Here is a 17,551-nt window from a genome sequence, read left to right as displayed (position 1 = left end):
GCAATGCCTGCTGCAACTTGAATATAGACAAGTTATATAGACAATTTTAACACTGATTTTCCTTATTAATTTATTAATTGCTCTACTGATCCGTTTCTTTTATTTGTTTATATCCTAAAACTTCAACGTGCATTTTAGTTTGTGGTAATTGTGCAAAGTACATAACCTTTCCTTGGTAATGTTATGTTGGAATGGAATGGAATATAGAATTTATGCCAAAAGCCAAGCGCTGGGGCCTGTGAGGGCACTCAGCGCTGAAAGGGAAACTAAGAGTAGAAATGTTTGAAAGGCATAACGTGAGAAGAACGTCGTAGCTGCACTATGAAAGTATTGATAGGAGGACAGGGTGGAAAGAAAGATGGAAGAAAAGTAATATGAATGGAGGTACTTTTATTATCATTCTTTCTCTTAATTTGACATGGAATAACTTTCATAACTTCCAATGTAGTTTTGATAGCAAGTCTTAAAGAGAGAGCTTCGATAACGTTAACATAAAAGTAAATAATGGGAAAACGATAGACTGAAGCGTCGAATTTTGCAACACGACCCCATCGTGATTAGGGAAACGAAAGTTCTTACGCGCCACCTATGATAATGATGAGCAACAAAAAATAAACACCCAATAGCCCATTAAAAAACACTTTAAATTTTTTTTTTTAGTGTATCTTTAAGATTTCCCTTGGGGTCAATATTTCCTCGTTTTGATAAATAACAATTACTATTCGTTTAAAGATAAAAAACAGCAATATCCAGAAAAAGTTAAAATAGAAGGCATCATCAGCAATATTAAAAAAATTTTCTTTTATTCTTATTGTCAATATAATAATTATTATCATTAATTTTCAATGTAAAATCAAATTTGACTTACTCCCCTCTGTCCATTATCTGGTACCCCAAAGATCAACTGAAATTATAATATGTAACCGTGAAAGAATATATTTGAGGCAAACGAATATTTTTATGTTAAGTGTCTTCCACTTAGTACCTTTTACTATGCAACTCTCAAAGACTACTTCTCTGCGAACTGGCGAGTTATTTCCTTCATCGATGCATTAACGCACATTGCACCTACCCATTTATTACACGACACAGATAATAATTGAAGTGTGTCTCAGCCCCGCTTCCCCGGGAGAAGAGTTTTCATTGCCTTTTTGAGAGCGGCGACCTATAGAGTGATATGAAAAACTTCCCTGTGGGCCTAAGGCTCCTGTTTAATCTGGAGTTTTTCTTTCGTGCCCTCGGACCTCAGACTGCAACATTTCCCCTCGTTTCGTGGTAGCGGTGCCATCTGTTGGCACCCAGGGGAAGCACCCGGATCTTCCCTAGTTGAGGGAGCAGCCGTCCAAGGTCTCTGCCGTCGCCACTCCCCTGACCAAGAAAAGTCAATACCTGCGCAAGGGCTTCACAACGAGTAAAGTTCCCTTAGAGAGTGGAGGTGCGCGCCTCTCCTGTGTGCTAATCGGGGAGTACTACTTGATCTTGGTGATGAAGAGATGCTGATGTGTGTTAGAGGTTGAGGCCAGCGGGGATATGTAAGGCAACGACCTCATAATTTTAGTGCATGGTGGCATCCGCGAGATATGGGCTGGCTGGCCCGTCGGGAGCCATGAGATCGCCAGCACCCCGTTGTGTGTGGCTCGGGCTGTGGGCCGCCGCCACACTCCTCACTGTGTGGGCACCGCGGTGAGTGAGTCCTCCTCAGTCAGTCCTTCACTCACCATCATCATCATCGTCATAACCTCATTTCCCACCTCCTGAATGCCCCGTTTTCATGCCCTGCCGAAGAGATCCTAACTAAAGGAAGAGAGAGAGAGTCTGAACCTCGAGCTTAGCTCGACGAAAGGCCTGAGAGAATGCATGATGCATTAAATCACTTTCATGGAGTGCTTGCGTTACGAAGAAAATATACCAAGCATTAATGCCTACAAAGACTTTTAGGTTACTTTTAAGTATATGAAAATTTACGCAATCCTAAAAAAAGAAAAAAAACAGCTGATTTTTAAAGTCTCCCACTAGTTTAAATATAATCTACAATATGCAATAAAGCAATGCCATTCTTACTTATGTATGACGAATGCGTGCATGTATGCATATGGGTGCTTATGAAATTCTAAAACCTCTAACCGACCATAAAGAATTTTTCCTAATGAAAAAATATTGATGAATATCTTTAAGTATGGGTGATGGCGCGTGTTTACATGTGTGAATTCCTTTGTGTGTGTGTGTAGGTTTATTTATAGACGTAGTAATAGGCCTAAAGGGGTTAAATTTATAAGATATTAAAAAACGTTGGGTACTTTTATCCAAGAGAGAGGGGGAGGGAGATGAAGGGGGGATATTATTAAGAATTAATTGTTTTTGTAATTAATTAGGATTAGCATTTACTCATATTATGGTGTCAAAATCGGCCAGACTTTGATCAAATTACTCAGATAATTATGACTTTCTCCGTAACAGCTGGGAAATATGTTTCTCTCTTTTTTCATAACAAAGGAAAAAATTAGTGAAGAACAAGACTTTCTCTCTTTCTCTTTATGCCAATGCAGGAATGCACTGACTTTTTAATAAATTCACTGATAGACGAGAGGTTATTCACACAAGTACACAATAATTCAGTGTATATATATATATATATATATATATATATATATATATATATATATATATACATAATTGTGTGTATGTGTGTTTGTGAGAGTGCATATGTATGTATGTGTGTATCTATATGTATATCTGTTCATTCTGAAGCCTAACAAACGCTCTCAAGAATAATCCTTGTACATGCTATCCTGCTTGACAGTCCAATATGAGATCAATTTGACTCCCAGCCAGTATCAATACATGAGTAGTTAGAATATACATATGAGAGTGTATTTGTATGTATGTGTGTATCTATATGCATCTGTTTATTTTGAAACCTAACATACCTTCTCAAGAATATTGCTTGTACATGCTATCCTGCCGAGTTTCCTATAACAGTCGAATAAGAGATCAATTTGTCTCCCATCCAGTATCTATACATGAGTGGTTAGAATATACATATTATTGCGTCATTGTTCGTCTAACAATGTTAAGCACCTCCAACTCCACCTCCACCTCGTGTGCAGGACAAGGAACAAGGACTTATTGTCATAGTGCCTACCTCAAAATAAACAATTCCTTAGACCATAATGCCTAACAATAAAAATCAGAACACAAAGAAATATATAGCGCATAATAAATAAATAAAAAGGACTAACATTAATAAGTAATCTGATATAAATATCTGCGTACGCAAACAGCCATGAAAAATTACCCTAAAAAAACTAAGGTGATATGACTTGAGAGAACAAAGGATAGGCAAGTTTCCCCTGCTAAGAAATATGATGAAGCAAATGGGATCTGGGGATCACAGAGAAAGGCCTTTGTTTGGCATTTTCGAAAGCCTGCTGTGGGGCGTGAAGGCTGGAGGGGGGGGGGGGGGGGGGGGGGGGGGGGGGGGGGGGGGGGGGGGGGGGGTGATGACGTATCCTATGCTATGTTCCTACGAACCTTTCCATAGCAAAGCAAATTAAAATTACAGTGATTGCAACCTTTAAAAAAAGGATTGCAAAAGTCTACTTGTCCAGGAATTTAGATGATGCATTGAAGTTTTGAAAATATTGTAATTTCATTGAAAGATTTATTTTCGAGAGTGAATATAAACGTTAATGATCGCAGTTCAAGTGAACGAACACTTTTCTCTATATATTACGTGAATGAATATCAGGTCTCAGTGACTCCCCTTTCTGGAATACATTCCAGATGTTCCCCCCTACCTGAGTTTTTGGCTTCCATGATGAGCACTATAGATCTCGACCAGTTAGATTTCTTTGTTCTTCATGGATATTGATGCTACAAAGTCTAGTAGGGTAAAAAACCAAGTTAGTGGTGTTAAGATCTCTAAGAGAAAACCTGGCAGGGTATGGGGACCCAGCTAGTAATATGAGAAACTAACTTAGAAGTGTTTAAAATTTGGCACGTTAGTGAGGACAGCTGGAATTATAAGGAGCTCTCTAGACTAAGGTCTGGCAGGCTAAGAGCATAGCCAGTAGCGTGAAAACTCAAGAATAAAAATTTGATCCATCAATATGTGGGACTTAAGGCCAAAGATGGGAAGTGACAAAGAATGCAGGATATCAGGCCCAAAACATGTTAAGGAACTTTCGGTCAAATTCTGGCAAGGTAGTAGACATCAGCTGTAGCATGAAGAACTCGCCAAGTTGGTAACGTATGGGGTCCAGCTGGCAGTAAGAGAGCTTAACCATAAGAACCTGGTTGGATAGGAAACCCAACTGGTAATATGAGGAACTCTACCACAAAGGCTGGACAGGTACGAGACCTAGCTAGTACCGTGCTGGATTCAACACCAGTCAGACACAGTAAGGGACCAGCTGGTAATGGGAGGAATGCAAGCCCAAAATCTGACGAGGTAAGAGTTCCAGCAAGAAATATAACCTCAAACACAAAATCTGCGGAGTAGGAGACCTAGCTAACTGAATGAAAAAATCAAGCCCAAAGTCTCGCAAGGCAATGGACCCAGTTGGTAATCTGAAGAACCCTAGCTCAAATTTTGGCAGAGTAGGGGACCTTGCTAGTAGTAGGAGGAACTCAAACCCAATGTCTGTCAGGGTAATGGACCCACTTAGTATGAGGAATTCAATCCCTAAGCCTAGAGGGTAGGTGCCTTGCTAGTGATAAAAAGACTTCTCCTGGTGCAATAATCACATCAGAGAATTTTGACCTGCGTCTTTCAATCCAATCATAAACCAAACCTATCTTTCTTTTCGTAGCACATCTCAGCACATTATAGATTTATGGAATAACAAACATAAGCTATTATTTCACGAGGGCATTTGGCAACTCACAGACATAGCAGAATTCCTACTAGTGCTTTAAAGATTTCCATTAGGGGTCTGTTTATAAATATCTAATCTATTTCCATGTGATCTACTGAACTGTGCTTCATAAAACGAAACTCTTTATCTATATATACATATATATTAATATATGTGTTTTCTAGTTTAGTTTTATGAAGAGGAGTTCAATAGATTACATGGAAATAGATCAGATATTCATAATCAGACCCCTAAGGTAAATTTTTAAAGTACTACTATTAGGGAATTTGCTGTCTGTGAAAGTAATATTATACATATATATATATTATATATATATATTATATATGATATATATATATAATATATATATATATATATATATAGATATATCTATATAACATATAATAACATATATATAGTATAATATATACATATGTATGTATATGTATGTTATGTATGTATGTATGTTATGTCCTGTATGGTATGTATGTATGTATGTATGTATATTATTCTGATACTTATAATTGTCTGGACGAAATAACAAAAAAAACTGTAGTCTACATCACAAATGCTTCACTTTAGTTGCCCACAACAGAATTTATATATATCCATTCTTGAGTTTAATATTGCTTCTCCCTTCATGCAGCCTAGACTGCTGCCGTTTCACAAACATCCCGGAAGTTCTTGTATGCTTCAATAATTTATCTTTCCATCCAATCTCTTGGGTATCCAAGCTTTGTTACCCTGCTGCTTCGAACTTTTATCTCCTGCACTTCACGTTGTTTTGCAATATTAGCATTTTTTGTTATTCTGCCTCTTTTGTCAACTTGAATTGCTGATGCTTTGCGATACCTGTTGCTTACCACGACTACAGACTATACCTTTACCTTCACTGTATATCCGAAGAAGAATTGTGATACTCCAGGGATTTTGAGAGGAAGTGCTATTTGCCATGGCCTTGACTTTTTGCCTCCGCTTTTCCTGAATTATTCCTCAACTGCGGTTCATTTACGTACTTTTTTCTGTTTACTGATAATGTGTATCTGCTTGCTTCTTTCTTTGATTCGTGTTGTTGATACTTGTATTCTCTTGGCTCTATTTACCTCTTTGAGTTTTCATAATTTTCACAAATACCTCTTCAATATTCTACTCTGTAAGGATCTTCTAATGCAAATAGCAAAGACAGTAAATTAAAATTACTAATTCTGCATTTAACCAATTCATTTTATTTCATCCTTTAAGCATTTTCGCATTTTAAAGGTTTTTGAGATACAGATACTGTTTTAACTGTCGTGGCCTTATCTTGAACTATCTTAAACCCTGCCATTAATTGAATCCCTTTAGCCAACGTTTACCTCTTATAAAATTTTTTAGAACGTCTCTTCATTCAAAGACAGTCTCCCTTACATTTAGGATGCATAAGATATTTAAAAGAACACCATTAGAAAACTTGGAAAATCCAAATTTCATTTGAAAGCCGTGAATTTCCTGTGCTTGGAGGTGCGTGGTGAAAACAATATTCAAGATTAATAGAAGTCGATAACCTTAGTTGCTGCGACGTCAATTCACGTAAATCAGGCAATCAATTAATATATACATTATTATGAGAACCAAGAATTTGGTGACATCTAGGGGTAGACCCAGAAAAGGCAGAAAAAGCTGCTGTGCATGTATTTTGTGGTCTTTTGCTTACAGTTGATCAGGCGCAGAATGTTCTGACTATACTCTGTTTTTTTCCATTTGTCCATCCGCCAGTGGTGTTTTCGCATGGTAACACTGCGTCCCGGGCTTGAAATAATTATGCTATGTGTAAGTTTTAGGTAATCATAAGGATATCTGGGTGTACATTTGCAACTGAAAAGTGTTTTAATAAATTACTGTATGCTAATTACACCGTTAATATTTGAAATAGGATATTATTATCCTTGTTGAATGTAACTATCTAAAGCCCGGGACGCATTGTTACCATACGCAAACACCACAGGCGGATGGACAGATGGAAAAAAACAGAGTACAGTTATGGACTTGAAGATGCCATCATGAAAAGCATGAAAACACGAGAAAATGGCGTAATGAATAATAAGGGTACAAACAAGAAAACGAAGGTGATGGCAAAACGCACAGCTGACAGATGATTTGAGGGGAAAACTTTCACAGCATGCAACAAGTTGCAATAGCTTAGTACTAGTGACTATTGGTGGAGAAAGAGACTGATATGCAAGATCAACTTAAAGAAAGGTTCTTCTCTCTCTCTCTCTCTCTCTCTCTTCTCTCTCTCTCTCTCTCTCTCTCTTCTCTCTTCTTCTTTTCTTCTTCTTCTTCTTCTTCTTCTTCTTCTTCTTAAATATTCCAAGTAGGAACCGGATGATGGAGAAATGAAGCTTATCGGTTAAAAAGTCAAGATACTTCAATGCATCGCAGAACTAAACGTTTTCAAATGTTAAGATAACGTTTATCCAAAGGTATCACCTGGATACCTTTGGATAAACAAAGGTATCCTATGTTCCTGGCAAGTACATAAGATGATTGTTTGTTTGTATGGTGTTCTTATGTTGCATGGAACTAGTGGTTATTCAGCAACGGGACCAACGGCTTTACGTGACTTCCGAACAACGTCGAGAGTGAACTTCCTTCCCCAGAAATATACATTTCTAACTCCTCAATGGAATGTCCGAGAATCGAACTCGCGGCCACCGAGGTGGCACGCCAAGACCATACCGATCACGCCACTGAGGCGCTACATTGGAGATGATAGACTTATAACACATTAATTATTTCTGTTGATAGTTCTGTAGTTGGGGTTGCAAAGGTCATCCTTCAGGATCAAGTTTGATTATCTTGAATATTCAGTAAGAAAACCATAATTTATGCTAGTGATTTCTGCGTTTCTATTTATTTTTTTATTTCCTTTTTTTATTTTTTTACTGCTGGCTTGTTTCATGGGAATGTTCTGAGAACTGCAAGATTCATTCTCTTCATGGGCTAATAGGACTACCGATAAAAAATTTAAGTATCATATCAACACTCTTCTGTAATTCTTCTGTTACTTCTTACGCCAACATGACATCATCTTTTGAACCAGCTCTTGTTCGACCAGTACTTGTTAAAAAGGGAGGTGGCCGCGTTTAACGTCCTAGCGATTTGAAAAACTCGAGTTGTATTATCCTCTACTCCATTGCAGCTAGGTTACTCCAAAAGGAAATTTATTGATAACTGATGTTAACCGCAGCTCCATTGCGCTTGTATCTTGTAAGCTAACAATAAAAAAGATCTGTCTCATGATCTTGGAGGCACGTATGAGTTTATTTATATTTTCATGCTCCATTACATTGTGTTGCTGATTGTGGCAAGGTTCAGTTCCCTTTCTTCTTTCTCGTGACAGTTTTAAACTTTCTCGTAGTATTCTAAAGAACACTCCAGTTCCGCGGAAGAAGACTTCAAGCAACAAATGACCCGCTGCATTAAAAAAAAAAGTTTTGAAGTCTCGCCTTTTCTAAACATTGAAAACACTGAAAGCTATCACAGCAGTATCCAACGAGGAAATGATTAAGTTAATCCACCTTCCAATGAAGAACCCCAAATGACCCGAGGTGACGATTCGTGGAAAGTGGAACAGACGCATCAGGCCGGTCTAGAGACTCAATTAGAAGCGATCAAGAGAATATTCGACCAAAGGGATCACCACCACCACCACCAACACCAGTTCCCTCTCACCTTCCTGCGCTGTTTGATCCACAAAGCGAATATGTCGAGTGTTTGATTTTGCTCTTTGGCCCAACTTACTGATAACAATGATTTACATATTATGAGCTCAGACTTATGATGAAAGCTTTAATTCCAGTGGTGGGAAAGAGACAAGCAACTCAAATTGAGCGGATTTTTATGTTTCATTATTCTTCAATATTATCTTCTTCGGTTAACGAACTAGGTAAGCTGGTTGGTCTCGCTAATTTATGCCGTCTAACCATTGCATAAATCATTACTAATATTTTCAATTTTGGTAATCGATTAGCTAGTTTTGTATGTTAATTCTTGTTCGTTATTGAATATGCTGGTCAAAACAGGTGGACTATGAAAATACAAAAGAAAATGGCGGTTACAACTGTACTTAAAAAAGAAGGCAATACACGTAAAATCAATGGCTAATTACAAGTTAATGAGGCTCACCTCTTACAAAGTGAAAAATATACGAAGCTAGTCACATTAAGTGCATAATTTAATTGTCTTGACAGGCTTTTCATGATTTCGAACATAAACGTTTACAAAGACGTTCTCGTCGAAAATGAAGAATTTAATGGAGGGGGATCTGATAATAAGAATCACGAAAAGCACGAGTGGACACTTACGAACCAAGAACCGATCGTTATAATAAACAACAAAGGCTTACACAAAAACAGTAAGGGAAATCGGAAGCTCACTTAAGAGAAAAATGTCTTGGGTATTAAGTGACTGAAAGGCGTGAGTGATGTCGAGCCTATCAAGTCAACGAGGTCATACAGCCGAAATGGAGTCATGTGGGTCAAGGTCATTACGGCAATCGACGCCATTTCGAACTGAATGGCCGGACTACCATAAAAGAGTATTGCCGCTCTATTAGAGTAGTGACTGCATACAGACACACACACACACATATTTATATATACATATATATATGCATGTATATATAAAATATCTACATTATTATATTAATATACATATATATATTATATGTGTATTATATATATATATATATATATATATATATTCATCAAAATATATGTATGTATGTAAATATACATATACGTGTATATGTGTGTGGTGTGTGTGTGTGTGTGTTGTGCGCGCCCGTGTGCCGATCAAAGACAACACATCATCATTATAGATCTTATTTTTTTACAACAGGAACAGAACAGAAAGTAAAAAAAATAACGCGTCCCAAGTGAAAATTTTGACAAACTCCCTCGGTATATTCCGATCAAAGTCAGGAGTTACCTAAGAACAAACAGACGCCCATTTAAAAGAATCACTTGCTAATTTAGTAATAGGAAAAAAAAAAAAGGTGATGGGTGGTATTCGAAGGTTGGAAAACAGAGAACTCTACTTCTTACTCTCTGAGCTAGAGGGTAAGAAGTGGAGAGGAAAGAAGCGCAGTCTGCTAGAGAAGAAGCATATATCGAAGTGGAGGGGCGCTGGCCAGACAGAAGGCCCAATACATCATGGAGAAAGGACCCAGAAGACTTTGATCAGAAGACAATTCACGTAGAAAATGTCGGGGACGGACGACTGGGGAAGACTCTTCGGGAGTTTAACTGTATTAAGGGAAAATCCGACTTGAAATCTTGAACGAGACTCGTGAATGAGGCTAAAATGGAGTAGTGACTATAAATAACACTGGTCCACGAACATTTTGGCTACGAGAATCGTAGAATGAATTGGTTAAGTTTCGCGTAAATTAGTTGGTCTACTACGGCTAAGTGACTTGTTACGTAAAAATCATGAAATACATGAGAGCAATTCTAATCACAAACACATTTCCTTTGTAATTTTTTCCCTTTATACATAAACATACACATTTATACAGGCATACATGCGTATAAATATACGCATATATATAGCGTGTGTATACATACAATTTACACACACATATATATGTGTATATATATACCTATATATATATATTGTTATTAAGAAAAGAAATAAGGGAAGAAAGTATAAAAACTACAGTTGATATATATATATATATATATATATATATATATATATATATATATATATATATATATCTATATATAAAACTGTAGTTTTATACTTGCTTCCCTTATTTTTTTTTTGTTTTTCTTAACTAACAATATCTTCATTAAAAAGAATGGCCATCTCGACCGGATATATAATAATAATAATAATAATAATAATAATAAAATAATAATAATAATAATAATAATAATAAAACTAATAGGATGCCAGTGCGTTGGGGGCACATGGGATAACCAAAGGAACATACAGGACTACTCACCTGTTCTCCTCTTCCATTTCTTCCCCGCATAACGAAATCTTCCCCGTCCTTTTCCTCCTCGTTTTCTTGGAAAAATTGGGTTACATTCCTTCCCGACCAAAACCTGCCGAAAAGGGAGATCTTGAAACTCACAGACTTTAAAATTTGAAAATAGATTTAACAAGGGATTACATCGATAGTTTGACGATTTTTTTGTTCTTTTTGGTGGGGCGGGGTTACAGTTCTTGTCCAAAAGGGAGACCTTGAAATTCAGACTTCGAACTTAGAAAGTTAATTATTAACAAGCGATTCTGCAAATGGATTTTTTTTTTTTTTTTTTTTTTTGAAAAGGGTGATTTCGAAAATGACACTTCGAACTTGGAAATTTAATTATTAACAAGCAATTCTATAAATTGATTCAGGTTTTTTTCTTTTTTTTTCTTTTTTTCTGTAGAAAAGGGAGATCTTGAAACTCACAAACTTAAAATTTCGAGAGCTGAATTTAACAAGCGAACACATATATTAGTTTGACGTTATTTTTGTGCTATTTTTAATATGCTTCTCGTCTCTGTTACTTAGTTCGGTTTAAGCGAATTATAGTACGTATTTTCCTCTGTTACCAATCAATGCTGCACTAGATTAAATCTGTGAAACGATGACATGAGTGATTTCCAGTGCTATTAATTACCGCATTACTTGTATATATCGTGTATTTCTCGCTATCAATTAATGTTTTTCGTAAATATCCGTGAATTTATTACAAATTACCACGACGACATCCGCATGTGTCGTTATGCATATTAACGTTCGGGAGTTAATCGATAATTTGAATTATAGATGATGACCTCGTTAGAGCATCTGCATAATTAACCCACAAGGACTAATCTGATACGGTTTGGATTTCATTAGTCTGGTGAATGTCGTCATTCCACGAACTGTTGTGTCAGGTCTGTTGAAATCCAGTAAAAAGAAAGAAAAAAAAATGTATTACAGCTACTGATAAAACGAGTTCCCCGCTGGACGAGTGGTTTTCGCGCTCGGCTGCCAATCCGGTGATCCGAAGTTTGAATCCCGGCTCGGCCAACGCGGAATCAGAGGAATTTATTTCTGGTGATAGAAATTCATTTCTCGATTTAGTGAGGTTCGGATCCCACAATAAGCTGTAGGTCCCGTTGCTAGGTGACCAATTGGTTCCTAGCCACGTAAAAATATGTAATCCTTCGGACCAGCCCTAGTAGAACTGTTAATCAGCTCAGTGATCTGGTAAAACTAAGATATACACAACATACATACTATAACGACCATTACGAATTTCTACGAATTATTGTCTCCGGTCTGTTAAAATCCGGTAAAAAAGGAAAACCACGATGCTTATTATTATTATTATTATTATTATTATTATTATTATTATTATTATTATTAACCAACAAAAACTTCTTTCAGTTTTCTTGTGAGGATTGGAAAAGAAACCCACAGAATCACTGTGTATAACGTGTTTACTTATAAGTATTTACACTTTATTTTACTCCACGCTCGAGTACTTTCAGACCCGAGAGTACTCGAGCGTGGAGTAAAATAGAATGTAAATACTTATAAGTAGAGACGTTATACACAGTGATTCTGTGGGTTTCTTTTTCAGTTATTATTATTTTGTTGTTGTTGTTGTTGTTGTCGAATAAGCCAAGGGCCATAGAATAAAACCCAGAGGTAGTGCCTATAATCGAAAAATTAAGAAAAATAAATTTCACCAATGTCTATACACATAATTAAATTCAAATAATCTTTAAATTATTTGATAATTTTAAAATTCAAAGATAAATGAGAAAACCGTATAATTATCAACGGAAGAATAACCTATTCAGCTTGCCTTGAACTGAGTAAAGATCTCTGACCTGAAGCAACTAATCTCAGTTGTCTTAGGGTTTAGAGTCTGGGCATATGGCAGTCATAATTATGAAGGGCAATTAGAGAATTTAAACCTCCGCGTGGAGGCGACTGTAACTGAACCAGTCATGTGGGAGTCGCTTTCAGTAAACTTAATTTAACTCTAAATTCGGTAAGTAATAATAATAATAATAATAATAATAATAATAATAATAATAATAATAATAATAATAATAATAATAATAATAATAATAATGTGATCCTAGAAACGGCGCACATAGTAAAAAAAGTGATGGACTCCTAAGGAGGCAGGATGCAACCCGGAACCCCACACAATAAATACCACCCAGTCGAATTAGAAGACTGTGATAGAGCAAAAAATTAATTAATAATAATAATAATAATAATAATAATAATAATAATAATAATAATAATATAATAATAATAATAATAATATAATAATAATAATACCAACCATTCTACGAGCAAATATAACTTCAAATAAGAGCAAAAATACCGAAGGCGTTTCCGAGTTACAGAATTTGAGAACGATGTTTTGCAAAAGTTTCATTAATAAAATTTTGCAAAAAAAAAAAAAAAAAAAAAAAAAAAAAATTCTTACAGAAAGATGGTACTACTGCATCATGCATACATTTAGAAGCGGCTAAACTTGCTTGCATGCACGGGTGGAAAAATTTAGTATTTGTTTTATTCATGTGTGTATGAATGTATACGTGTACACATACATGATATGAATATATATATATATATATATATATATATATATATATATATATATATATATATATATATATATATATCATGCCTGTGTGCTTGAGGGTGAGTGTGGAAGGTGGCAAACATGCATATATGTGCTGACAAAGACCTTAGTTATGAAATATAGTCTCCATATTAAATATAGTTAAGAAGGGCAATTATTTTAAGGAACCAAACCGATGTCTCCAAGTAAGAATGTGTGCTTTAAGTTCCCAGCCATATATTTGCGAAATTAACTAAGACCTTTGGTGGATTGCATTTACATATTTATTCCTTCATCGCATGGCTTTGTTTGTTGCTGACAGAAGCCGAGCACAATAAATGTATATTCGATTATGGCTGTAGAAAATCAAAGAAAGACATTATTTCGGGTCACTTTATGCAATGGCCTGAAAATTGGCCAGGCGCCATTACTGGGTGTAACAGATATTGGAGAGAAGCAGTAAAGCTCATTGTCTCGGTCTCAACATTTCTGTGAAGAAACTGCTAATTTATACATACAAAACATATCAACAAATGAAAGAAAAAACTGAGAGAGAGAGAGAGAGAGAGAGAGAGAGAGAGAGAGAGAGAGAGAGAGAGAGCTGGGAGGTGACCACTCACTCTCATAACTAAATGAAAACTTAATTTTACATAAACACAACACAAATCAACAAATGAATAAATGAATCGTGTTCAATAGAAAAAGAGAGAGAGAGAGAGAGAGAGAGAGAGAGAGAGAGAGAGAGAGAGAGAGAGAGAGAGAGCAATGGCAGGAGGTGACCACTTTCAATCCAAACGAAAAAAACTTAATTTTACAACATGGAGGTCCCATTTGTTGGATGTTGAATCCTATACCCATTCTTCACCTGTTTTCTAAAATGGCATTATCTCGTTAAATGGGCAAATAACAACATACTGACTGTAGGTAGAGTTTTTTACGTAAAACACTTGCTTATCTCTGGATATAGCTTTATTTCGTAAACAAGAATCGAACAATGAACGAAAATTGCAGATTTACGTTTAATTCGGTGAGTATCTTTTCTTTAAGGTGCAGTCTTACCCCATACCTAAACTGAATGGGATTTAGGTTGAATTAGTCTAACAGAACAGAAGAAACTTGTTTTTTTTATGCTTTACAAAAGGTTGCTAGAGGCAAACCGTTTACGCTTTCCGAAATATTAGTAATAATGATTATTTTTGTGGAAATGCCTACATAACTATTCATGTCCATTACCGAGTACGCACATAAAACGTAAATGGATGACTTTGAATTTTATTATTTATTATAATGGTACAATTAACCTTCAAAAGAATGGTATCAGTGAAATTACACACACACACACGCACACACATACACACACACATACATATGTATATATATATAGATATATATATATATATATATATTATATATATATATATATATATATATATGTATATATAATAATTATCACAATCGAACCGTGATCCATTTATATATCAATTCAAGCTACAATGTCCTTTAATATCTAAATTCACTTTACCTCCCAAAATGATATTTTCATATATGTGACCCGAAGGGGAATTTTTTAATTAATTGATAATAATTTTCGTCCCCCCATGGGATCGAACCACCGTCCAAGTGGACGGGACGAAATCAGGAACGGTCAGTGACGCTATCCAATCAGCCAACAGAGACGCTATAAGTTCATATCGATTCTGACCTTACAAATCACCCTCGATCTGGATGCATTCGTAATTAGAATCGATATGAAACCCCGTCTACCATGTTGGCCAATTCGAGCGTTTGACAGAACGTAGCCTTTTGTTATGAATAATTATCACATCGAACCGTGATCCATTTATATATCAATTCAAGCTACAAATGTCCTTTAATATCTAAATTCACTTTACCTCCCAAATGATATATTTTTCATATATGTACCGAGGGGAATTTTTTAATTGATAATAATTTCGTCCCCCCATGGGATCGAACCACCGTCCAAGTGGACGGGACGAAATCAGGTACGGTCAGTACGCTATCCATCAGTCAGAGACGCATAAGTTCATATCGATTCTGACCTTACAATCACCCTCGATCTGGATGCATTCGTATTAGAATCGATATGAAACCCCGTCTACCATGTTGGCCAATTCGAGCGTTTGACAGAACGTAGCCTTTTGTTATGAATAATTATCACATCGAACCGTGATCCATTTATATATCAATTCAAGCTACAAATGTCCTTTAATTAATCTAAATTCACTTTACCTCCCAAATGTATATTTTTCATATATGTCCGAAGGGGAATTTTTTATTGATAGAATTTCGTCCCCCCATGGGATCGAACCACCGTCCAGTGGACGGGGACGAAATCAGGACGGTCAGTGACGCTATCCGCATCAGCCAACAGACGCTATAAATTTCATATCGATTCTGACCTTACAAATCACCCTCGATCTGGATGCATTCGTAATTAGAATCGATATGAAACCCCGTCTACCATGTTGGCCAATTCGAGCGTTGACAGAACGTAGCCTTTTGTTATGAATAATTATCACATCGAACCGTGATCCATTTATATCATTCAAGCTACAAATGTCCTTTAATATCTAAATTCACTTTACCTCCCAAATGATATATTTTCCATATAGTACCGAAGGGGAATTTTTTAATTGATAATAATTTCGTCCCCCCATGGGATCGAACCACCGTCCAAGTGGACGGGGACGAAATCAGGACGGTCATGACGCTATCCAATCAGCCAACAGAGACGCTATAAGAAGTTTCATATCGATTCTGACCTTACAAATCACCCTCGATCTGGATGCATTCGTAATTAGAATCGATATGAAACCCCGTCTACCATGTTGGCCAATTCGAGCGTTTGACAGAACGTAGCCTTTTGTTATGAATAATTATCATATCGAACCGTGATCCATTTATATATCAATTCAGCTACAAATGTCCTTTAATATCTAAATTCACTTTACTCCTGATATATTTTCATATATGTACCGAAGGGGAATTTTTTAATTGATAATAATTTCGTCCCCCCCATGGGATCGAACCACCGTCCAAGTGACGGGGACGAAATCAGGACGGTCAGTGACGCTATCCAATCAGCCACAGAGACTCTATAAGTTCATAATCGATTCTGACCTTACAAATCACCCTCGATCTGATGCATTCGTATTAGAATCGTATGAAACGTCTACCATGTTGGCCAATTCGAGCGTTTGACAGAACTTAGCCTTTTGTTAGAATAATTATCACATCGAACCGTGATCCATTTATATATCAATTCAAGCTACAAATGTCCTTTAATATCTAAATTCACTTTACCTCCCAAATGAATATATTTTCATATATGTACCGAAGGGAATTTTTTAATTTTGATAATAATTTCTCGTCCCCCCATGGGATCGAACCACCGTCCAAGTGGACGGGGACGAAAATCAGGACGGTCAGTGACGCTATCCAATCACCAACAGAGACGCTATAAGTTCATATCATTCTGACCTTCCTGATTTTCGTCCCCGTCCACTTGGACGGTGGTTCGATCCCATGGGGGGACGAAATTATTATCAATTTTAAAAAATTTCCCTTCGGTTACATTATAAAATAAAATTATCATTTGGGAGGTAAAGGTGAATTTAGATTTAAAGGACCATTTGTAGCTTGATTGATATATAAATGGATCACGGTTCGATGTGGATAAATTATTCATAAACAAAAGGCTACGTTCTGTCAACCTTCGATTGTCCACCATGGTAGACGGGTTTTCCATACGATTCTATTAACGAATGCTCCAGAATCGATGATTTGTAGGTAAATCGATATTGCTTATAGCGTCCTCTGTTTGGCTGATTTGATGCGTCCATGCCTCCTGATTTCGTCCCCCGTCCCTTGGACGGTGTTTCGATCCCATGGGGGGCGGAAATTAATTATCAATTAAAAAATTCCCCTTCGGTTACATATTTGAAAATATCATTTTTGGGGAGGTAAAGTTGAATTTAGATTATTAAAGACACCTTTTGTTGAATTGTATATAAATGGAATCACGGTTCGATGTGATAATTATTATAATAAAAGGCTCGT

General features: G+C 36.3%; 1 protein-coding gene across 6 annotated transcripts in view; it reads left to right on the top strand.

Moving 5' to 3' along the window:
- The first annotated feature begins 1,410 nt into the window (after positions 1–1,410).
- LOC135206072 (gamma-aminobutyric acid receptor subunit beta-like) overlaps positions 1,411–17,551 on the top strand; it is a 195,637-nt gene continuing 179,496 nt past the window's right edge. For all 6 annotated transcript variants that reach the window (XR_010312670.1, XR_010312671.1, XM_064237269.1 and 3 more), the window contains exon 1: positions 1,411–1,683. Coding sequence is in view for 3 of the 6 variants with exons in the window: in XM_064237267.1 (XP_064093337.1) it covers positions 1,562–1,683 (122 nt within the window). In the remaining 3 variants the exon portion in view is untranslated. The remainder of the gene's footprint in view (positions 1,684–17,551) is intronic.

This window comes from Macrobrachium nipponense, chromosome 29 (assembly GCF_015104395.2).
Source record: "Macrobrachium nipponense isolate FS-2020 chromosome 29, ASM1510439v2, whole genome shotgun sequence".
Lineage (NCBI taxonomy): Eukaryota > Metazoa > Arthropoda > Malacostraca > Decapoda > Palaemonidae > Macrobrachium > Macrobrachium nipponense.
Note: the sequence above shows the minus strand (reverse complement) of the source record. Positions and strands in the feature narration are given on the sequence as shown.